The following is a 24,754-nucleotide window of genomic DNA, read 5'->3' as shown; positions in this document are numbered from 1 at the left end:
AGCTTCGTTAAATCTTAACTATTCTAATTATTCCCAATTTCGAAATATAATACTAAAATTGTCTGTGTCGATTTTATATCATATATGTACATTTTTTAGAGTATATCCGGAATCCCGATTTCTGGCAATTTTTAGAAAATCACAGTTCTTAGAAATTCAGAAAAATTTTTTTAAATTAGGAAAATTCTTATGCGTATGGAAGTTTAGATAGTGCAATCTTCTTATCAATTCTCTTGATACCGATAGTGTAGGTTTTTCAAAGTTTTGACTAAAAATAGAAATCTCAAGAATTTTCGAAACAATTCTTGGAATTTTAAATGAGGCAACCTACCTTGCCAAATTACAATCTCCTAATTCTTTATTAATTTTTCAAAAGTTTCAGTTTTCCCGAAACTTAAAATTATAATAATAATTTCAGAATTCTCTTAGAGAATTTCAGAAATTATTTAAAATTTTAGATAGTGCGACTTTCTTGCCAATTATATTTCTAATACCGTGTCAATTTTTTGAGATTAATTTTTTTCTTTTGGAATTTAAAATTATAGGAATTTTCTTAATTCTTCGAAGTGTTTTGTGTGTAGAAAATTCTGTACACATCAAATTATTGAACACACATTTATCGAAGTTCTTAGCTTCTCCTTCTGTTTATGTTGAATTTGAAGTAGTGAGTTACTTTATCTTACGCAGGAAAAACGAACGTTCCCATATCTACTATCTGCAAACGATCGGCAAGATAGATTTGTCGGTGAATTTCAAATTGGTGTCACTGTCGCCATAGGTGGCGGCACCACTTTGATACAACAATGAGACTCGAATATTTCGAGCTGTACGTTACGATTTCGAAAGATCTCTACGATCGATACTTAATATCGACGCTTTTCGACGGATCGAATGCGGATTCATTCGTTCCGACGATCGACGACAAGCGAAAGGGGGGTGGGGGAGGGGAAGTACAAGAAAAGAAATGCAATTCGGCGATGTGCGTCGTCAAACGGCGATTGTGTTGTGAGGCTTATTTTGCCGTCACGAGGAGGAGATTTCGCCGGACAAATCGAAAGCGTCTATTCGCCCAACATTTGAGAATGAACTCGGAGAGATTGTCAAACAATGAGGAGATGTCTGCAGTAGAACTGATACGGTTGGGAAAGCTTCTTAAGTTAATACCTCGTGGTCGCCGTTGCTGACAAACATTTTCTTTCCCTTTCATCAGGGAATATCGCGTTCGACCAGTCCACCTTCCCCTCGTTCAGAAGAGGTATAACTGCAAACAAATTGAGGAATTCGCTGATTATTATATTTGAAAGCATGCGAATAGCGTGGGTGCATTAGAACATTCGAGCTCTTTCTCTATTGTTCCAATCCATTGATAGCCTAAATATATACTTTGTTTTCTTTCTTAAATATAAAGAAAAAAACAAATGAAGAAGTTACTTAGATATAGAAGAATCTATATTTTTAGCAGCAATAGATTCTTTGGCTGTAGTTATACAATAATAGTTGTAATTATGGAACAATAGAATAAAGAGGTATTTCCGTAAAATTGAGATATTCTTCCATGATTTTTTCTAGGTTATAATTTATGGTTGAAATGTGTTTATAATCAATTGTGTAAAAATCTTTGGTGTCAGAAATGTATATACAAACTAGAGGTCTTGATTCATCTTCAGCGAACAATCCAAGAAAATACTTCAGCGAGGCATTCGGAAGTCGACATAGGTCACAAGGAGTCTAGACGCTATCCCTACCCTGCCTATCGCTATATCAGTGTGGCTTCAGTCCTGGTCAGGACGCAGCCTTGGTTCAGTATGCTTCCAGCAGTGCTATCGAAGCCATCGAAAGCATCTTAGGCTTATTCTTTATAATATAATAAAGATTTTGCAGTGTTTGTGGTATTGGATCAATTCACGTTTATCAAAATCATAATAGATTTGTGTAGACTTAACAAATTTAAGAGTTGTCTGCGTTAGATTCACCACCACGATGGTATGTATTCTGATTCTTCTTCTTTTTTGATTCAGGTAAATGTGCAGTGGAGCGAAATGATTGAATATGACAGGTTTTCATTTCATATTTCTGCCTTTGTGTGGGTTAGGATCAAGTTTCGTATTCATTCAAGAGCTATACCTTTTCTTTCAATAGCTCTATGATATGATAGCTTTATGTCAAAATTATTTCATCGTGAATTGTTTTGTGTTGGTGATACAAGTCGATTACACTTTGTGCATTTTTTGTGAATGTGTATAGAGAATTCTTTTTAAGTGTGTAATCAAGATTATGTATTGTGTATGTTTCAAGTTTTTTAGTGTAGTTTACACTACGATATGTTATATATTAGTGTAGTGAAAGCTGTTCTTGTAAATTAATTATGTATACAAGGGGTAATATCTCTTGCTCAAGTGGATAGTTGTACATTTGCTGCTCAGGCTGAAATATGGCCCCATATATGAACCATATTTCAATGCCCTGTCATAACAAAGGAACAAACCCTAGAGGCATAATAGCCTTTTTCCCCTGATATTGCCTACCACATAAACCTATTAATATTTTTCCGCTGTGTTAGAGCTCAATTTCAGTTAATAAAAGGTATTAAACTCGCAATATAGATATAGACATTTTTGGAACTGACAAGAACTTTCAATAGATTGCGTTATAGGTTTTGTCGATCAATACCACACAAATGGTCTGCGCAACAGACCAATAGGGGTTGTACATATATACATGTACACGCAAAAATTCATCCCTCTGCGCAGCCTGCCAGGAGATGGTCTATAGTTTCTCCGCTATGCTCCACCCTTAAAGTTCCTGACAACAGAAAAAACTCCCTTAGCTGCTTAATTGAGAGATATGACTCACCACAGAGCTCGATCGATCCAGCATCCCAGATTTCCTGCCTTTGTTTGCATATACCCACTCCGCTCTTACGCAAAAATATGACTGTGTTGAAATCAATAACGTTTAGGGAACGTAACTGTTATAAATATGACTTTTATTTTTATTTTAATTCCATATATTAAATGAATATACTCTATATTATATACTCTATATGTCATCTATAAAGAGATATATATCCTGACAGCTATTATTTCTATTTTAAAATATATAATTTTATATATTTTAAAAATACAACATGTAAAAATGTAACATTTAAAATTTATGTTATAAAATTTATTTACTGTTTCAGGTTGGGACTAACCATGTCCACTAAGAGGCATCGCGGGCAAAAGTTAAGCGTAGATAATAAAGTAGTACATGAAGGCCGTAATAGATAGAATGAACGCATTTCGGCAAAACGAAGCGCGTTGCTTCAGTGAAAACTCTCCCAGGCCGCCAGTGCCAGGTAAAACAAAATATTTAAATAATAGAGTAGAAGTAATTACATACTAATGCATACACATATATAATCATATCAGACTATTAGTTTACATTTTTTAATTTTTTTAGAAATGAGATTGTAGCTCTAAAAATTTATATTCTTTAAAAACATTTTAAATAAAATAATTAAAAATTTGTTTGAGATAAATTTTTTTTAAAATTATAATTGCTTAATTTATATTATAAGGAGAATATATATTAAGATATACTAAAATGTATTACAGCGAGAGTTTTGCGTATTCCAGGAGAGGAAACTGGAAGCTATGTTAGTCGGATCCGTCCACAAAGTCCCGCTCTGACGCCAAGACGCTCTTCCTTTGCGACATCGCAAGCCTCCGGTGGTTGCGATGTTTCGGCACCGTTGGGATTCGAACCGGAGGGTTGTTGCGGAACCACTACCATGGAGAGCAATTCGCCCCCTGCTTACGCACGGTGGGCGAGAAGTCTGCACTCCCTGTTAGAGGATCCGATGGGTTTAGAGCTGTTTAAGAGATACCTAAGTCAGGAGGGGCATTTGGATCCGCTCAATTTCTGGTTCGCCTGCGAGGGTCTTAAAGAGCAGAAGGACATGGAGAAAATCTCGCAATTGGTGAAGCTCATCTATCGAAGGTTTTTTCTCAAGTCGCAGCTAAGCATACCAGAAGATGTAATGAAAGAGGCAGATCGTCGGGTTAAGGAGGGTCGCGCCGATCACAAAGTGTTCGACATAGTGCAATTAGAGGTCGAGCGATTGATCAACGAGACGACTTATCCCAATTTTCTTCAATCTGACGTGTACCTGCAGTACATTCAGTCCTATCAGATTCTTGATTCCGGCGGTTGTCCAAGTTCGAGTTCAGGTAGCCGCGAGATGTCTCTTTCCTGCGGACCGAGTCTGCTGCCCACCGTGCATGAAGACAGCGAGTACATCGGCACCGGTTGTGTACACATGCACAATTCGCACTCGACCGGCGAGACGCCCGGAGAACTGAGATTGACCAAAGATATGCTAATGGTTACCCAACAGAGTAGAGCGATGGATGTACGACCGAGGCCAGAAGCGTTTGCCGGGTAATGCGCTTTTTGAAATGAAATCGAGTCTTATTAAAATGTAATTCGTCATTTGTATAGTACGCTTCAAATCAGTCCTGCGAATGCCTTAACAATGCTGTCTTCTTTTCTTTTAAAGCTTGATGTGATGAAACTTGCATATAATCTGAATTATATTTTAAGTTTACATTTTATTACCAATTCCTGAAGCGATTGACATCGCTAAAAATAAATTATTTCCCTTAATAACGTTTTTGATAGTTTGTCCATATGCAGGATATGCAAAATTTTCTTTTTTGTTTGTTTGATAAATAACCTGATATTTTTATTTATATTTTATTTAGTTGTTTTTTGTTTTGCTATTTTGCGTGGCACTTATAGCCTTTACTTGCAACATGGGGCTAGTCCGTATCACATGCACGTACCATCCAGAATGCACGCACTATATTCCTCCTACAACCCAGTATCCAGACAGGATTCCGAGCTTCAGAGTTTGAGCAGTGATGCACGTACCGAGGTGGACAATGTGTCCCTCAATGACGGATCCATGTAAGTTGTTTTTATCTTTTTAATTTTACAGCGTTGAATTTGCACATAAACGGAGAGTGGGATTTTTCCAACTTTCATCTTGATCATTCATTATCAAACTTTATTACTAATCCGTATGTATTTGTAACTTATCGCCTACAGCGATAGTACGGGCAGCAGACAGAGAAGCAAGAAGCAATACAGCAAGCAATCTAGTAGGGCAATTAAAGAATCCGCGAATATAAATCGCGAATCCATGGCGCATCATGTTGTCCCACGAACCCAACGTATAACATCTCCGAAACAGATGTCGCCGGCGCAATTCGCGGAAGAGCTCAGACAAAAATTGGAGATCGTGCAACGAGAGCAGAAGGCCCACGAGAAACTGGAGAAATATCTGTATCAAGAAAATGACTTATCGATCGCTAGCGATGCGTTGGTAGAACCTTGTGGAGCTTCCAAAACTCTAGGTGATGCGCTGAAGGAAAAGTTGTCTATGGAGGAGGACAGTGATCAGGCTATTCTCGACGAGCACGTATCTCGCGTTTGGTCAGATCAAACACCTTCAAGATCTCCCAGACTTTCACCCGAGAGAAGGCGTCCTACCCACAATTATCCACGGCCTTACAAGCAGAGGAAAGAGAAAGATATGGACTCCACGTTCTCGGTGGACAGCGGTAATATCCACGACTTCCAAGAGGGCAGCGATCTTGTTGGAGCCGGCTCTATGAGTTCACTGGGTTCACACCTTCCCAAATCTAAATCTGTGCCATCAGATTACGGTGATTTCCTTCACAAGCAGGATCTGCATGGTCAAGGTAAATATAATAATGATGAATGACGGCATACGTGTGCATTATGAACGAATTGTGTATAGTAAAATAAAATGTTATTTTGCGCAGGTCACGATCAGAGATTCCGAAGGTCGGACATGACCAGACGATCAGCTACGAAAAAATCGATGACGGAGCTAACAGATAGCGGAGTAAGCGTAGTCAGCGATGTGCAGCCTTCCATAAACAAGGAAGTTCGTCTGATGCCTCGGTTTAAAGAAATGGACAAGAAGATTGATTTAAAGCATAGTAGTCGCCATGGCAAGAGATACGGCTCGCGTAGTGGATCTTTGGAAAGGCCAAACAGAGAACCATGGAGTATGGGAGTTCCTGCTCAACCGTTCGTTGCTGATCCGGGAATGCCACCTCCGCCTCTACCTCATACGGTGAATAGGAGCTGTTCTTTTCCCTCTTTAGATTATCAAGAGCTGAATGTATTACGAATAACTATGTCACAGGAAATACAGTTAGAGGAGACTCGTAGAAGATTGCAAGTAGAAGAAAACAGGATGCGCGCTAATTGCAAGCGACACCCCAACGTTTCGAAACAGCCGTACGAGTTCGCGTCGCAGTATCAACCGTACGTCCAATCCAACCAGTCTACTTTGAGGAAACCGAAGCAGGACGACTTCACCACTGTTGTGTTCAGTTTCTGTGACGAGCAATTCCCTTACAGGACCAGAATTCCTGGTCACTACGTCACGTTGAAGCAGTTCAAGGAGTACCTTCCGAAGAAAGGGAGCTATCGGTACATACATCGTTACTTATCGACAGACTAAATAATTTCATATATTTTAATTATCTTTTTTTAATTACCTTTTTTAATTATAGATACTTTTTCAAAACGGAATGCGAAGACTTAGATACGAAAGTTATACAAGAGGAGATAACGGATGATGCCGAGGTCCTGCCACTGTGGGAAGGCAAAGTGATGGCGCAAGTTAAGGCGCTTGAGTAATAGACTGAATAAAAGAAAACGAAGCGCGTATTCTGACCAAGTGCCGCAATAAATATTATTTAAGTAATCCGCCACTAAGTCGGCGCTCGGTATTTATACATATATACATATTAACGCTTGTCACGCGGCCTCTTTCTCATAATTGCCTAAGAAAAGTAGTTTTTATCGAAAAAGATAAAATATCGAATCGAGCAATATTGTTTCGCGCGTGAACATTGCGGAAAAGCATGAAAAAAAAACGGCCTCACATCAAGTTCTGTCGATCGAATGTCCTCGAAGAAATTTTTTGTAGGTTTGTTCACATCATAAGTGCAATAACTTTCATTGAATTTCTTTCCGCTCAAATATTTTTCAGTAAGATTTAGTTAGAAGTGTTACTTTATTATCGATCATGCTAAAATCTTGAATGTGACTCACTTCAATGATATTCATTCTTGAAGAATATTTTATCATATTGGACGTCTTTATCTGAAGATAGAGGTATCAAAAAAGAGCCAAAACGTAATATATTATGTTCATCGTTAAACAAAATTTTTATCTAATTTATTTTCGCGCTCCAATATTCGCGCTTGACTTATTCGCTGTTTCTCTTTTAATTGTCGGGTACAATGTATTTATATGTCAGCACAAGAGCATTAGCTCTTGCACTGTATTTACGTTCCTTAATAATACTGAGAGCACTCACTGTTTAAAGCAGTAAAAAATGCAGTAACGATTTATTCTGATAAGGATGATTATAAATACTACATTGGACAATGATCGCAGAGAAAAAATGGTCGACGTACATGGATCGAGAGCTTAGCTTAGAGTGGTATTCATAATCGATTCTTGTATTCAAGACTGTCTTAAGCAGAGATGTAAAAAAAAAGTATTTTTACTTCGGAAAAAAGTATTGAGTAAAAAACTAGTTGTAAATAACGGTATTTTTTATCAAATTACATAAAATTCATGAAAAAATATGTAGTTATTTCGATATAATTATTTGACAGATATTTTATATTTAAACTAAATAAGTTAAAGATGTTATTAGTACAGATAATAGATTAATACAGATAATAGATTTTATATATTTATTATAAACATAATAGATATTGTTGCATATTATAATTCTATTCTATATTTTAATTATTTTATATTCTATATTTTATTTATCTTGAGACAACATCCCAATATAATATTGATTTAAGAGTAATTACAGATTTGATGAACGTTGTCTCGCAAATTCAAATTTAGAATATGTATAATTACAATCATGGTATACGACAAAAACAGTGTCAATTAGTCTATTAAAGTATTATTTATATTAATAACAGTATGGAACACTTACTTAACTTTTGAAATTGAAATTGAAGTACAGTATAAAACATCATTCAAATAATAGAAGTAAAGTATATTATTTATAATCGTCGATATTAATCATTATACTATATTTTAACTGTTTAACAATTTTTTTTGCACAGAAATCTTATTGATAAAACAAACGATTAAATTCTGGAACAATAATACAGCATCGAAATGCTAAAAAAAAAAATATTCGAGTAAAAAACTGTCAAAGCCGAAGGAAAAAACCTTATTTCCCGAATTTTTTATTCTAAAATTCTAGAATTTTTCCGTCGTTTACATCTCTAATCTCAAGTATAGTCTTAAGATGTCATCAATTCAGAGGGCCATATTAACATAATTAAGATATTACTTAAGACGATCTTGGAAATAAGAATGAATACCGATCTTAGTTCGCAGACTCATTTGCGCTCGGTATCGTTGTCACGAGAAGATTGGATCGATTCGGCGATTCTCTATCTTATCGGATATGCTTTTCGAAAATGTCCGATTTTTATTTTCCTCGCGATCGCGAGATCAGAACCGACATCTGATCGACGGCGACAATACAATGAACGTGGAACAACATGCATATAAACATGCACATGTACATCTTAATTTTTGTTCGATTGCAGTGTTTTTTTTTCTTTAATGAAAAAAGCTCTGCAAAAATTACACCCGTGATGACGAACGGCGCTGCCTCTTACACACATATTGGAGAGAGATTACTTTTATATTCACTGACAAGGAGCTTTCATGATGTAATACTAATCGATTTCAACGAAACTCATTGTAGCGAGAAAATCAAAATTGAAAATTAAAAAAATTATATAAAAAAAAGTAATTTGTTTTAAAGAAGAAAATTTGTATTTCTAAAGCAGAGAATTTGTGTTTTTAAAACAGAGAATTGATTTTAAAAGTAGAAAATTTATGTAACTCTCAATGTCGTCGATGTGATAGATTTCCTAATCTGGATCTGAATATCTGTCAACTTTAACAACTGGCTTATTAGGTTCGAAATTTTCAACTTCCATTTTCTCGCAAACGCTTGAATAGTGACTATTATCCTTTTACCCAGTAACACTCAACGTGAATACCTATCGCTACAACGAGTTTCGTTGAAATCGATTGGTGAAGTTTCCTTGTGAGTTAGCTTTAAAACGGAAGCAATACGCCCGGATAATTTTTCGCACTTGATCCCGACCGTCAACTAACTAGAATTTTTTCCGGAGACTATACAATGTGGTTTGAACTCTTGCATGATATTGGGTCTCGAATGTCTTATAAGATATAAGGTGTTTTTCTCGGATAATGTTAGCTGCTAAGATATGCCTACTTAGGAGCAAAATCAGATGCTACTGAGAAAACGTTAATTGTGACGATTGAAGCCTTCCAACCCATTCTCGTCTACGAAAGGATTCAAATTAGCGATCCTACTTCTACTTAGAATCCTACAGCTCCTTGCCCTCTTAAACTTTTAATTTCGTTCGAAAATTACGCTGATTGAAGAAGTTTTAAAATTTGTATTTCGACATGAGGAGTATCTTTCTAATATCGCCTCGAAATCGTTAAATATCGTTATCATGTACGTGTTTGCTTTTAATTCGAGTATTTCTATTGATTGCATAATTTGGGAAGGCCAGTCGCTTTCTTTCCTTATTAACCATGGAGGACCCTTCGATCATATATGATTCTGCAAGAAAACACGAGGTAATTGTCCAAAATATGGCATCAGTCGGGTTATCCTTCGAATTCACATGTCGTGTGATTCGGTAATTTCCTGCACCTCAGCAACTCGATTCGCTACGTAGGTTTTAAGTGAATGCAGTTGTGTCTTCAACCAAGCAGGCGTCACAAAACCCGTGAATTTGAATGTCTCCTACGAATAAAAGAAATTTGGCCCATTGGTTCTAATTGATGCGGGAATTCCATCCTACTACAGAAAGTATAGACTGCGAAACAGACTCTTTCCATTGCAATTTACATTTCCATACGTCCTGCATTAATTTTGTAACACGCAGGATAATGGGACCTAGCAAACCCATTGGATCAAAGATTTTTGCAATTTCTGCTAGAATATTTCGTTTCGACAACTTTTCCAGTATCTTGATAGAGTGGGCCAAATAACATACTTCATCATATAATATAAGAGTAGTATTCTATTCTATTCTTAGAGTTTTTAACAAACGGTCTCCGTTGGATAAAAAAATCCCCGCTAATCAAGTCAATGATTCGTCATTGAACGCCCATTGTCTAATTATGAAGCCATCTTCAGCTAATAATGTAATTAATTCATCCCGAATTTTATTCGAGCCTCTTCTATTGTCTATACGCCGGTTAGCAAATTATCTAAGATAGATGTTTGTGCAGAATTTCCTCTGCTCGAGGATACGCGTATCGTTCGTCATCCATGAGTTTCCGTATCACGCGAATAGCCAAAAATGATGCTGAAGAAATACCGAACGTAAGCGTATTGAATTGAACGTTTCGACGTTTTCGTTTGCCTGCCAGAGTATCCTCTGGTAACGTCGGTCGTCCTCGTGTAACCACATTTGACAATATATTTGTTCGACGTCTGCCGTTAAAACGTAATTATAAATACGTAATTATAAGTACGAAATCGGATTAAATGCATACATAATTTATTTTAGATGGTGGGCCTTATTCTCAATAGAGTCCGACCGAAACTTTTGCCGAAACATTCGGCTACATGTCAATTTCAACCGAAATTTAAAAAAAAAAGGAATCTTATAAAGTCTACCATATAGATGGATATATCATATACTTTTTCTTCAAATATCATAATTTATTGAAACAGTAACATTGTAATTAAATTTTGGCCGAAATCGAAAACCGAAATTTTGGTTGTGTCAATTTTGACCAAAGAATAAGTACTTCTTCTTCATAAATATCATAATTTAATTATTGAAACAATAATTACACATATTAAAATTAATATTTATGAAGAAGAACTATATGATTTGAGTCGAAACTGACGCGTAATGAGTGTTCGTTTTCAGTTTTAATAAAAATTTTGGTCGGACTCTAATCCTCAATACATCATTTAGTGATATATCTTCGTTGTTTTTTTTTTTTTGCAGAGCGCGACAGAACGGGAGTCGCTGAAATATTTGTGTTAGATTCGAAATGGTAATCGCACTATATAATGCCCGCTCTTGTCGTGAGAAATGGTTTCTAAAAAATGCTTCACATCATGCTTCTTCCGATCTTGGTCTGTCCATCGTTATTTCTTCGATTTCCTAAAATTTAGATAGTTGTTTCTCCAGATTGTTAGACAACATGTCGAAAGTTTCGAGGGAATTCGTGTTGGCGGATCCCCAGCGATTACCCATCCTAATCGCGTCTTCTGTAGGTAAAGGTCGTGATTTTTACGCGACAGGTTGAACTTGTCCTATGGAAAACAACGATAACATCATCCCAGATTCAATTAACCAGGATTGGGAAGTAACTAATTACTTGTAACTAAGTTACAGTTACAGTTACTTTTTTTTAGTAACTGTAACTTAACTTAGTTCTTTTTTTCCATCTGTAACTTAACTTAGTTACATTTCTTTCAATAACTAGTAACTAATTTAATACTTTACATTTTAAACTTATTCGTCAATTTAATGTGATTAGTTAAAATCTGAATATTGATTAAGGCTACGATCCACTTAATGCTACAAATGCTTCGAAGTATTTTTTGATTGGTCAGTAAATTGCAAACGTAAATTTTCTTTTTCTTTGATAGCCCTAATAATATCGATGTCATTCATATTATTTTATCATGATAACAGAAAAGTAACTGAAAAGTTATTTTAGTAACCGTAACTGTAACGAGTTAATTTTTAATCTCGGTAACTTGGAACTGTAACTAGCTACTTTTAAAAGAAAACTGTAACTGTAACTAGTTATTTTTACAAAAAGAGTAACTTCTCCAACCCTACAATTAACAGAATATTGTTAATCGCGTTAACAGAAATCGAATGTTTAATTACCTGTACTCTTAAACGCTCTACGAGAGATTCAGTGATAAAATTAGCCGTGTCTGGTAAGGCTCGACATTTAATTACATTTTGATCGCGATCGCGAAGATGGATTATTGCGCTCGTTAATAATTTCGACGCCTAAAATATAACACCACCGCTAGACTAGTTTCTCCGCCATCGACTATTTCTGGTAGTCATTTAGATAAGGTAGATCCTGAACTTGACGCTTCAGAATTAATTACCGATTTTTCCAAATGCAGAAACGTATTATGGCGTCTTTGGCAAACTTTGCTTTGGTGCAACTCGAAAATTTATACGGAGTTCCTTTATGAGATTGTAAACAATTGAAACAAATTTTTGCGTTTTTCACTGTTTTTCAACGTGGTCCGATACAGATATGTTTTTTACAGATCCGTTTAAACTTATTACATAGATAGAACAAGTGTCTCTTGTCCTTGCACACGACGCAATTATTTATGACGATGTCTTTATGACGAATGCTCGATTCACAGAGATTCACGCCAATAAATGCGGAACCTTTGACGATGAGAGAAGATTAGGGATCACAGGCGCCGGAATTGCTTTTCCGATTCGCCAACACACTTAATGCGAACTTGCTTATCGGATATTGTTGTGTCAGGCTCGATTTTTTTACGCATACACATAACACCAATTGTATTTTTTATTGTATTGATATCGCATTTTCTAATCTAATAAGGTAGACACTGTAGATACTATTTCATGAGATATTGGAAAGCATTATAGCTTGATCACGTTGTCTCAATATTTGACACGTGGCATCTGACACTGGAAATTGCATTTATTCAATTTCCAATGTCAGATCGCTTGGTTCAAAATTAATCGCTATATACATGACATTATTTCAATGCATTTTTCATTGTCCAGCGTCAATTTTGATCGCAGCCTATTTTGACGCTGAAAATGAGCGTCAATCATCAGCATGAAAAGGTACCTAATGTGAAAACTATTTGAGCGGAAATCAGAGTAAGATCAGAATCATACTCGTCTTATCTTTTTCATTTCAGACTTTTTGTCACATTTATACTTTTATAATACAATTATTCAAGGCAAAGAAAGAAAAGGGACAATTCTTTAAAATTGAGATTACTTTGTCAACGAATTTACACGACGGACAGTTCGCGCGACAGCGCTTTATTGTACATAATTAGCACGTAAACGATTTTAATGACAATGCTATGCGTTTTTGTCGGTACGGGTTTTGCCAGATGGAATTATTATTATAATTTTACCTGGCGTAATACCACATTCACGGAGTATAGTTTGGGCGAGAACGACAACGTCGAAATATCGAAAACATTGTGACCGATTAAACAATTTCTTCCTCTCGAAAACTTCCCATAGTTCTCCAAACGATTGTACAAAGGTTCGCGTAGTTGATCGCCTTAATAAGGTCTGCGTAGGCACTAGACTTACATAGAAGACGATAATTATTATACAAACTAGCATCTAAGGAAATATATTACGTATATTTCATGTAAATACAAGACAAGACGTTGTCTCGTACATAATATATGTAATATATTTTACATATATGCGCGATACGCGAAAATGCGAAAAAAAAATTGTGAATCATGTTTGTTTTTCTCCATTGTGCCACTACCGTCATGTTGCATTATCGTCATCCATTCAATATTGTGAAATAAATTCACCGAGCGTAGCCTAATAACGGAGCGATATTTATAGTATGTGTTGACACGTAGTTGGCGTCGGGACGGGAAAACCAGTGGAGAAAGGAAGATCATTAGCGTTTAGATTGTAATAACGTTTGTATCAGGTGCGGAAATATGTGCCTTTTTAGTGCAGTAAGATCGAAATAAGTCTAAGAAAGAAGGTTAAGAAATATTTATAAATTATAGTACAGGGGCCCAATCCTGATAGGAAAAACATTGTGTCCGATATTAAATCTCGTCAAAATTATATTCACGCCGATTTCGTCGCTGAGAATATCAATTTTATTTCTTTTTTTTTTGTTTTAGACTTTCATCTATCGAAGTATGTCGAAATAGAAAAAGATACTGTATAAAAAAATTAGATCTTTTATTGAAGAAAAAAAAGAATAACACTTGAGACTGAAGGGATTAAATTATAACACAATTGTTACATTGTACAATATAAATTATTATATTCTACGAAAAATACCCTGATAATTTGCCGAAGCTCGCTTCTTACACATGATTCCCGGGAAAAAATTGATTTAAAAAAGTATAGAAACGATAAGCATACTGCGTTAATTTACGAAAACTCGCACCTCCGCAAATTCTTAACATGAAGAGATTCATATTGAAGGCGACATGTGCGACCGATGACAATTTGTAATTGTACGTAATTGAACATTATTAATTATATCACGAACGTTACAAGTGTTCCTGTACCTTTTAATTAATTAATAACGATTATTATTGTATATCAAAAATATTGAGAATAATAACGCGATTTTCACTGGATTAAATGAATCACATCAAAATTTTATCCTGGAATCCTGTACTTTCATCGAATAACAAGGACGTTTGCGATGAATCAGCAAGTCATATAAAAGAACTTTCTTATTGCTCTTTAAAAAACGCAAGAATCACATGATTTAAGAGGTCATAATTCAATATACCGCTGCAATAATAATACAAGAAATTTAAAGAAATTCGTGTAAGTTAATATTATTTACAATTAGATATAATTTTCTTAAGAGTATTTTAATACTATACAAAGTTTAATAGTTAATACTGTATATAGTTTTCCGAAATGGTGGAAATCCCGCAATAATTTTTGTAAAAATAAAAATATCAGAAAACGGTGAAATATATGTTCAAAAAGCTACCTTTTGGCATCAGTATTGTTTAATCAACGTTCCAAGGTGCACGAGGATGGGAAGGGCGATGAAAATGTCAAGTTTCACAACATAAAATTTTCACTTTTGAACGATCATCCTTTTGAATGGAGTCGTTTGTAGCGACTTAAAATTGTCAGCATTTTAATTACCATCAAAAGCCTTTCAGATAAGCCCCTACTTGACCTCTAATGCCATTTTCATCATCTCTTTCGCCCTTGCACATCTATGGATAAGTTGATAAATATATGTATATATATATATATATATATATATATATATATATATATCAAAAAGTAATTTTTTCGAAACATGTATTTCATCATTTTTCGAATTTTATATCTTCGTTTTTACAAAAATTATTACGGAATTCTCACACTTTTGGGAAACTATATATACATTTTCTCTTTTCTTTGTTATAAATTCATATTTTATTGAGAGTATTTCACAGAGTTTGTTCTATTCATTTGTCTTATTCCGTTTTTCTCCCAAAAAAAAAAGATTTATATAAATTATAGTCTGATAATTACGTATATGTCTTAACAAATATATATAAAAGTATTGAGCATTTTTCTAGAAAGATATCGAGGAAGAAAAATGCATTTCTTGTAAACGGTAAAAAGTTTGTGCGAATATTTATGGTTAAATAAATTGTCCATGCACATACGCACAAGCACAAATCGCAATTGTGATGCGATAATACCATGAACACAATATTTTTTTTCTGTACTGGCGTTCACAAACTCGAAACTGATGACGAGAATCGCTTGAATGATAGAAAGGAATCACAAATTCTCCATCATTAATCATTAGTTATGATAACTACAACTTGAAAGATCACTATAGATGTGATGGTAGATAAGCAGGATTGTATGGAGCCTGTTTAGCGTACGCCTCGTCGGTGTATGGTGGGGGTTGCGGCATTGCTAAAAAATTAAATAAAAATGATTATCTATTCGAGAAACTGAAGAAGCTTACTGCATTTCTCTTTGATGTTAAAAAATAATACCAAAATTCAAAATACTTCTAAAAAGAATCAACTCTAAAATATATGAAAAGTTAAAAGTAAATATTTTTTTTATAAATCTTCATAGATATGTTAGATGTTAACTGTATTTGAATGTAAAAAATTTAAAATGTATATATAGAAACTTTGATCAAATACCTGTCGAACCCGTTGGATATGATGGAACATAGTTTTGAGCAGGTTGATTAGTATAGTTTATTGGAAATTTTTCAGTAGGTTGGTTGGTATAGCTTGGTGGAATATTTTGAGTAGATTGGCTAGTATAGCTTGGTGGAACATTTGCCGGGGGCTGAATTACTTGCACAATAGGTGTCTGAATGTCTGCAACAAATATTTGTGTAACGGATACATAAAGATATCTCTAAGTATATCTCTAAGTTTGTTTCAGAGACAGTGAGCAAATTAGTACCAAGACTAAAATTACAATAAAATCAGGACAAAAAATAAAATATAATAATTTATAATATAGAATTTTTTAAATAGATCTTAAATTTAAAAAAGTAATATTTAATTGATAAATTTTTTAAATGTGTTTTTATTAAATAACTTATCATTCGATTAAAATAAAACAATTATGATGTGTATTGGTGATAAAGTCGGGTTGCAGCACACAATTTTTAATATTTTATAAAAAAATTTATATATTTAAGCTTCTATGAGTAAAATACATGACCTGTATGCTACTATAAAATTTAATTATCGTAACTATAATATTCGTAGAGGCGAATCTAATGCTAAACTTAATGTCATGCATATATGCACATGTAGAAGGAATGTTTATTTGAACACATTTCATGTAATGCACTTGAAGGTGCATTAATTAAAAAGAATTAAAAAATCAATCTACATACGAAATGTTCCATCTATACATATTTGCTTAGTAATTAATATCAAATCTTTTATATATATATATATATATATATATATATTATATATATATATATGTATATATATATATATATATATATATATACATACACTGACAGGCTAGCATGTATTTGAAATACTTTTAAAAATATAGTTTTTGTAACAGTTTTGTAACTTTGTATTCTGTATTTTAGCGGAGAGCTAATAAAAGTATTTTGTATTTTGTATTTATATAAAATAAAACAAATAAGTCCTTTGTAATTCAAATAATAACATTAATTGTCAATCTTAGTATTTAAAAATACAAAATACAAAATATTTTCAATCTTTCGTTAATATTGAAATACAAAATATACTTTTATATGCTGCTATGAAACACAAAATATTTACATTTGCTGCGTTGAAATGTATAATACAAAATACAATTGTCTTATACTTAATACTGTTTTTCAAATAAAAATATTTTAAATACATACAGCCTTGTGTGTGTGTGTGTGTGTGTGTGTGTGTGTGTGTGTGTGTATATATATATATAAAATATACCTACCCACACACACACACACACACAGCTGTATGTTACTCTTAATAATATAAAAAAATAACAATCTATAAAATAAAAACTATATCATATTTTTCTCACAAGTAATTTGGAACATTTCATATGTACATTTTAATGAGGTATGCTTAACATTAAATGAGACATCGTTAAAGTAACAAAAAAATATCAAAATGCGATTTATATAAAAATATATAATAATGTAACACAGCATTTCATACGTACTATTGTACGTTATACGCGAGGTTGTGTCTCAGACTTATTAGTTTCCACTGCGCAAGTTATCTTACATCTATAATTGGAAGATTAGATTCTCCTTATAAGAATATAGCAATTGGATAAGAATTTAAATTTAGATTTTCTACAAAAACACTCTGCTATTAATGTAATATTGTAAAAAATATATTGGCATAATACTGTTAGAAGACAGTAGCAATGAATCAGGAGTAGCGTTGCCATGAGAATTATCTTTAAATTAGGCCGTTCAGAAGCAACATAGACTGAAAGTTGCATATATCTGAGGAAAATTCCACATATATGGAAAAAGTAATATTACGTTTCTCCTAAGAGACGTAACAATAAGATTAAAGAGATAATGCTAATATTCTTATAAGAAAAAAATATACTTTCGCAATAGATATATGTACAGTAAAATAAGTATACATGTTCCTCATGGGAATTAGTTCAATGTTAGATTACATATTATATAATTAGGAAGCAGAATATAAACTAAAAATTTATCAAATATTGGCATATGCTCTTCGTAGGAGAAACGTTGTGTTGGAATGGTATTATGCCAAGCCTGGTCCTAGAAAGAATGATGACTCTGTTACTTGCCAATTCAGAATTCATCAATATATGTATTTAATTTTATTTAAAAATTTATCTAATGTTCGTGATTTTTATCGCACAAAAGTATTTGTGAACGTTAACTATTTTAGAAAAATGCTTCTATAAAGATAAATGTCGCTGTCTCTTACACAAACTATAATTCATTGAAATCTATCGATTTATATTTGTTCCATCATAATGAAAATATTAAAAGTTAGTTTATTTAACATGGAAATTTAAGAAAAATGTGTGATAACTCAATATTAATACACGAAAATTTAAGAAAGAAGACGTACTTCCATAGATTTGACGGCGATACCAGGGACAGCAGTTGCAGCAGAAGCAAGATATGCAGCATACTAATAGAAAAATAATTCCAATCGCTGCTATTGTTAAAGGAAGAATCAAACTAAGTCTGTAAAACAATAATATCCTTATTAAAGAAATATCATGTATTATCTTTAGTTATGTAAATTGCTATCCTAAGTAATTCTATTATTTACCATGTTATTTTACACTTACAAATTATGTAAAAGATTGCGCATCATGTAGAATTAACGTATTACATATTATTTACTTAAACTGTATGTTACAAACGATTATAATGTTTTACCCAGTTGTCTGTATAAAATCCCACAAAGGACAGCAATAAGAATTTTTATTCTTTACATCGACGCAGCAATAACTGTCGCTCTTTGAGTTAACTATTCTTGGGCATGTAGTAATCCAGCGGTCGAAAAAATTCCTTTCAAAAATTTCAAAGTTACAATTCAAAAGTCCTAAAAAGAATAAACAAAAATATTTCGTAACATGCATTAAAAATTTTTTAAGTACTAACAGTTAAAAAAAATTAAAGATTAAATTAATAACGAAATTAATAAATGTTATTCTCCAACATATACACACATTCAAAATGTATATTTCTCTCTGAATTTCAATTCAATACTACCTTAATCTTATCTTAATAGTAATAAATGATTATTCCCTATTTACAAACTATAGGAATATTTGGCTTCAAGAACTGGTCAAAGAATTTTTGAACTCGCTAGCGTATCAGCTAGGAAATGTACGGCAGCAATTTATAGTTTATATTTGTATGTAAATACTAAACTATGTGAGGAAGATTAGAGATCTACGATGACGCATTGTATCTTTAAAAAAGGACTTTTAAAAAACCTTGTCAAGTTTCGTTCGTCGATTCAAGAAGTTAAAAATCTTTTTCAATAATTTCTTCTATTTGTTCATTATTTTTCTAAATTTTTTAAATCATTTTTTTTTCTTTGACAATAAATTTTTTATCTCCAAATGGTACGAAGCGAAAAATGGTTAAAGTTAATAAAATAATCCAAATTAAAATATACAGTGTCCCAAAATAATCGCCAAATATTTCATGGGCAAGTAGAGCGGATTAAACTTTTCTGAGTCGAAAAGTCTTCTAACATTTTGCAATTTTCGCAATTTTAACAAAGTTAACAAGATATTAATTACTAAAAATTGCCGAAAATTAGTCTTCAACAATTTTTTACTCAAATACTATCAACTTTACAGAAAAACTGCAAGAGACAAAAATTGTTTATTTTCTTCTTATAGAACTGTAAGAATTTTTTCAAAACTTTTTCAGAATTTTTTAATACCGCATTTTCTCATGTTGGTACAAATAAGAAAATGCAATACTAAAAAGTTGATAAAAAATTCTGAAAAAATTTTTTTTCCATACAAATATTTTTAATAAAAAAGACGCGACTGGAATAGAATTCGTGGTATCACATTATAATTATTGAATTCCGAATTATTGAATTTATATTAAACGTAATCGATCGCTGTGCGTGCACGCACTTATACGCGAAAAATATGCGAGCGTAAAAAAAAATCAAAGAAATCTCTGTAAACCATAATCAACGCGCATTGATCTTAATCAATTACTGCTAATACTCAATTATAAACTATAGTTTATAGCACTTATTACAAGAGAGAAATAGATTGATTGAAGTACTGTATCGATTACAGTAATCTCGATGTTATCAAAATACACATAATACACACACAATGTCCTCAATGATACGTTTGAACGTTGTATCAAACAGATCATAAACAGTCAGACAATAGATTGATTTTCACAAGAAATTGAGATCGATAATTGACAAAATTAAATACTACAACAATTAAAAATGCATTTTATATTTTTAACTAACAGGAGTCTGTGGTAGGAAACATTTACCCTCTATATAAATAAATTTTTCGTTTATCTTATCTCACTTCCTTGAAACCGTCTAAAGAGTGATTATTTCTATTTATAGTACATCATGGCATTCATAATATTACATACATAAAGTGACACTTTTTTGAAATAAAGGAAAATTACGACAGATCGCATTAAAAATATATGAAAAATATGAATGAAAATTAAAAATGAAATATGGTATATCATATAATATAAATAAAAAATCAAAATTAATATAAGAAGCTTTTGAACTTGGCAGAATGTGTTTTCGTGCTAATAAATAACTAACGAAAAATTTAAACTCGTATTTTGTTTATCCACAGAGATCCTAACAAATTTAATTCCAAGTTAATAAGCCGACGTTTGAAAATTTTATCAATTTCTTCTTCATCTTAACACAGCGATAACTGTAGCGTCTTGCTAAGCGCATTTGCGAGAGATCCGATTTCACGAGATTCACAGAAATGAATACGATACGCAACTTATCTCAAATTAATATAATATATGTATATTAATAGTACTTTATGTTTTATTAATGTATTGAAATTAGCGAATAATATTAAATATATAAAAACACAATTTATCTAATTTAACAGATTATAAAATTGTGCCTAAAGAACGAAGTGCTATAAATTCAGTATGAAGTTTTTTTCTCTCTAACGTCTGAGCATTCGGATAAATGATTTCAGTCACATTTCAATTAATTTAATCGATAATTAATTTACCAAATAATGTATCTGTATTATCTTATTATCATGGATAAAATTATATTATTTTTAATCAGTTTAATAGAGAAAAAATTAAGAATAACGAATTACATGACCTTAAAAATTTTGCGAAATATTTTCCCGACTGAGCAGTTTGATCGAAGTTGCCTTGTGATAGACTAGCGATCAAGAGAAAAAAATTTTCGCTTACATGATAAAAAACAAACTTTTTAAGCTTCAGCTTCAACGAAAAACTTATGACTCCATTACGAAATAATTTGAGTTCCATCAAGAAACTATGTAAAGAAATCATGTATCGTGTTTCTTAATACGTTAAAAAAACAAGATAAAAAGTAAGTAACTATCGATTATCTAGGTATGATAAAAACGTAATATACAATCACACACACAAAAGAGTGCATCATTAATCATACCCTCATAAACGTACGTCTTATATATAATATGATAAGTGCCTAAAAAAATCCGCTTGGATTGATGCATTAACGATCCTATATGTGTACATACATGTATGTACACACGTTCCTCCAATAAAATCGCGTTTGACTATTTTGTTGAACAACCTCATTTTCTTACCATAAACGTATCCCGTGTGAAGACAAATCAGCAGCAACGTTACCTCGAGACGTGACATTTTGATGCTGTTCCTCTCAATGGAACTTCACTATTTGTAGACGCCGCTCGGTGGTCGAGCAATGTGCCTGGCTATGACAACAGTACGAGTCTAGTGACGAATCTCAGGCAACTACCTGCTAACTGTGACAATCCGCAGTGGTTGCAGTATTCTAGTTCTATTGTTGGGCGTGAGTCATATCAACAACTGTGAGAAGCGCGGCTTTATAGTCCGAGGTTGGGAAATCAAAAAGAAGAGTGCGTCGCATCGGTTGGATTCTAATAAAAAAAAACGATTGAGAAGAGATAAGATGGTAGATTCAAAAGTAACATTAATCATAAGCAATATTCGATTGATTGAGTGGTTGCTTCATTTCCCGAACAAATTTTTAAAATTATATTACAATGTTTTTAAATAATGTTTTTAGATACTTACTACTTAAAAAGTTGCATTACAGATTGTGAATGAGAAATATAATTACGAAGATATATTAAATGAGAGTAAAAAATATTAATTATATATATATAAGCATTCTATAAATTGATTCTAGGGAAGTTTTGGATGGTTGAATATTTCGCCTAGTTATATCGCTAGTGTCGTAAATGGCGCCAAAAATGAAAACAGAATCAAACTTGTGAATGTGAAATAAGTGGAAGTATCGTTGTTGCTGTTTAAGAAATGAAATTTTAAATCAGTAATAATAAAATCGTTATAATAATTTATTATAAAATACTGTAAATACATAAAAAAATGTCCGTTGTACCACTTTTTGTTCACATTTTATATTTGGCTACAGAGCAATCACTGTTAAAAAATGTGTGCATTCCTAAAGATAATAAAATAAAATGCCCAAAAACATGATACATAATAATTAATGTATTGGGTCATTTAAAAAGTATCCGCAGTTTTTTCATTCAAAAATTGAACAAAAAACCGCGGATACTTTTTAAATGACCTAATATATGACAAAAACACAACAAAAAATATAAACCCATATACAAATGAAGATAGAAAAATAATATCAATGATAAATGCAAAAAATAATATAAATTGTAAAATATAATTAGCTAAAATATAATTAATATAATTAACTGAACCATCAATGTCCCGAATCTTCATTAATGAGATCGCTGATGATGTGTCCCATGTCCACGTCATCCTTCAATACAAACGAATGTTGAAAACCACGCTGACATAATTGAGCATTCAGACCAGGATGTTTTGATATTATATCTTTATAATATTTCACCGGAGCCCAACCGTCATTGGCACCGTAATACAACCAGAGTTTATCAGCATGTTTTGATATAGTTTCATGATCAGCTTCTTTGACACATTTAATCTCTTCCTTGGCAAGATTGATTATCTTACTTAAGACTCTCGGATCCAGCATTTCTCGAACTGCTCTAACAGATCTACTTGAGATGCCAAAAAACCAACCGAAAGTACGTATCATAAATGTTTGTAGAGTTACTGGAAACATCATTGTAAAGATCCAAGACAGGAAAATCAAAATTGGTGCCGTATGTGATACCTGAGAAGATAAATATAATTACTTCTAGAAATATAATTACTAGAATAGGAAACAATTATGTGTTGTATGCAGCAATTATAACTCAGTAAACATCAACTAACAGTAACATATATAACATCAAACTCCAGGTTTGTTACAATTTCACATTCAACAATGTAACTAGTATGTAATACATGCATTATAATACATTTATTGTTGAGTGTGTAATTATAGTATCAAGACATGATATTAAAGATGTAATATCATAACATCAATGTGCTGGAGTATTATTGTTAAATGATGTTCTCTCTCTCTCTCTCTCTCTCTCTCTCTCTCTCTCTCTCTCTCTCCCCTCTCTGAGTAATATTTCATAGATAAATATAATGATAAACATGTAAAGACGTACAAAAATTTTAAAAAATATTCCATTAGGAGTGTCTGCCATGTGCTCTATCGTAGGGAACAACAGATAGCACTTCCGTATCCTTTTATCAATGTCATTGTCCTTCAGCAACTTGAGTACACACCAGGCACCTATAGAATGTCCAATAAGATGTAAATGCGCATTCTCCGGAATGTATCTTTTTATGAATTCAGCCTGCAACCATAAAATTATAGCTTTATTATAAGAGGTCAGGAGATCAATAGAAAATGCTTGAGGGCTAGAGTATCCACCTTGTGTTGAACTTGCGCTGTCAGACCATAGCACTCTGCCCACTTCTGATCGCTGGGCATAGCAATATCCAGGTTCTCTGGTGGTTGAACATGTCCAGCATGTCCGATAACCCACACAGGCGTGTCTGACGACGTTAATCTCGACTTGAGTGTTTTGATAAAGCCCTCGTAAAATCGCGGAACACCTGGGTTCCCAGTAATGACGAGGACTATATTCTTACTGGAATGTGGCAGCGGATCTTCCTCTATCCAACGGCCTTCTGATATCACCTCGGTCTGAACCTGATTACAATTAATTATAGCTCGACGCATATTTTATCTCGAGTAGCACAACACAACGTGTAATAATCGTGTTCGTATAATTTAATGAATTTTGCAATCGTTAATTTTTACGTATCACTCTAATATTGCTTATGTAATGCAAAACCGTCTGAGAAAAAGTCAGTTATGATTACGTCACAATTTACATAACGGTTCATAACTACACGTTGGTGATAACTGAACTAAAGTCTAACGAGAGAGTTATCGTCATGAGCCGAAATAGCTCAGTTGGGAGAGCGTTAGACTGAAGATCTAAATGTCCCCGGTTCAATCCCGGGTTTCGGCAAAACTTTTTTTTTTCTTAATTTTATGTAATTAATCAATTGACGAATTATAAAATAAAACTGATATTTTTATTCTTTAATTTTCTTTTTTTTTTTAATTTATAAAGCTTTAACATATGCTGTGTCTATGTAATTGTTACAAGTGAATACGAGCATGATTTTGTATGTTGCAATATATTTCGAGATCATGCATTTTATCAATAATTCGCTATAATTTGAGTATTTAATT

The 24,754-nt window shown here is 32.9% G+C and overlaps 3 protein-coding genes and 1 non-coding gene across 10 annotated transcripts in view; 2 read left to right on the top strand and 2 right to left on the bottom strand.

Annotated features, from left to right (window-relative positions):
- Axn (protein axin) overlaps nucleotides 1–14,520 on the top strand; it is a 36,209-nt gene extending 21,689 nt beyond the window's left edge. For 3 of the 7 annotated variants that reach the window (XM_087415686.1, XM_087415685.1, XM_087415684.1), the window contains 6 exons: nucleotides 3,182–3,337; nucleotides 3,618–4,422; nucleotides 4,783–4,950; nucleotides 5,092–5,747; nucleotides 5,832–6,510; nucleotides 6,594–14,520. In XM_087415686.1, the coding sequence (XP_087271812.1) occupies nucleotides 3,250–3,337; nucleotides 3,618–4,422; nucleotides 4,783–4,950; nucleotides 5,092–5,747; nucleotides 5,832–6,510; nucleotides 6,594–6,720 (2,523 nt within the window). In that variant the 5' untranslated portion in view covers nucleotides 3,182–3,249 and the 3' untranslated portion in view covers nucleotides 6,721–14,520. Of the gene's footprint in view, nucleotides 1–691; nucleotides 1,256–3,181; nucleotides 3,338–3,617; nucleotides 4,423–4,782; nucleotides 4,951–5,091; nucleotides 5,748–5,831; nucleotides 6,511–6,593 lie in introns of those variants that run through there. The other 4 variants (XM_087415689.1, XM_087415688.1, XM_087415687.1 and 1 more) reach the window with 4 other exon arrangements.
- On the bottom strand, nucleotides 14,022–22,023 carry LOC105150594 (uncharacterized). Its single transcript, XM_011063779.2, has 5 exons — nucleotides 21,696–22,023; nucleotides 18,787–18,952; nucleotides 18,470–18,588; nucleotides 16,058–16,240; nucleotides 14,022–15,818 (listed from the first exon to the last, which is right to left on the bottom strand). The coding sequence occupies exons 1-5, from the start codon at nucleotides 21,751–21,753 to the stop codon at nucleotides 15,733–15,735; spliced, it is 612 nt and encodes a 203-aa protein (XP_011062081.1). The 5' UTR covers nucleotides 21,754–22,023; the 3' UTR covers nucleotides 14,022–15,732.
- A 407-nt stretch (nucleotides 22,024–22,430) lies between these two features.
- sturkopf (lipid droplet associated hydrolase sturkopf) lies at nucleotides 22,431–24,456 on the bottom strand. The gene is made up of 3 exons (XM_011063778.2): nucleotides 23,921–24,456; nucleotides 23,652–23,843; nucleotides 22,431–23,266 (listed from the first exon to the last, which is right to left on the bottom strand). Exons 1-3 carry the CDS (start codon nucleotides 24,230–24,232, stop codon nucleotides 22,832–22,834), a joined length of 939 nt encoding a protein of 312 aa, XP_011062080.1. The 5' UTR covers nucleotides 24,233–24,456; the 3' UTR covers nucleotides 22,431–22,831.
- Nucleotides 24,455–24,527, top strand: TRNAF-GAA (transfer RNA phenylalanine (anticodon GAA)). Its single transcript has one exon. It is a non-coding gene; the product is annotated as a tRNA-Phe (tRNA).
- Nucleotides 24,528–24,754: the final 227 nt, after the last annotated feature.

The sequence above is a fragment of the Acromyrmex echinatior genome, chromosome 18 (genome assembly GCF_024713525.1).
Source record: "Acromyrmex echinatior isolate Ae372 chromosome 18, ASM2471352v2, whole genome shotgun sequence".
Taxonomy (NCBI): Eukaryota; Metazoa; Arthropoda; class Insecta; order Hymenoptera; family Formicidae; genus Acromyrmex; species Acromyrmex echinatior.
The sequence above is the reverse complement of the archived record's forward strand: the minus strand, read 5'-3'. Positions and strand labels throughout refer to the sequence as shown.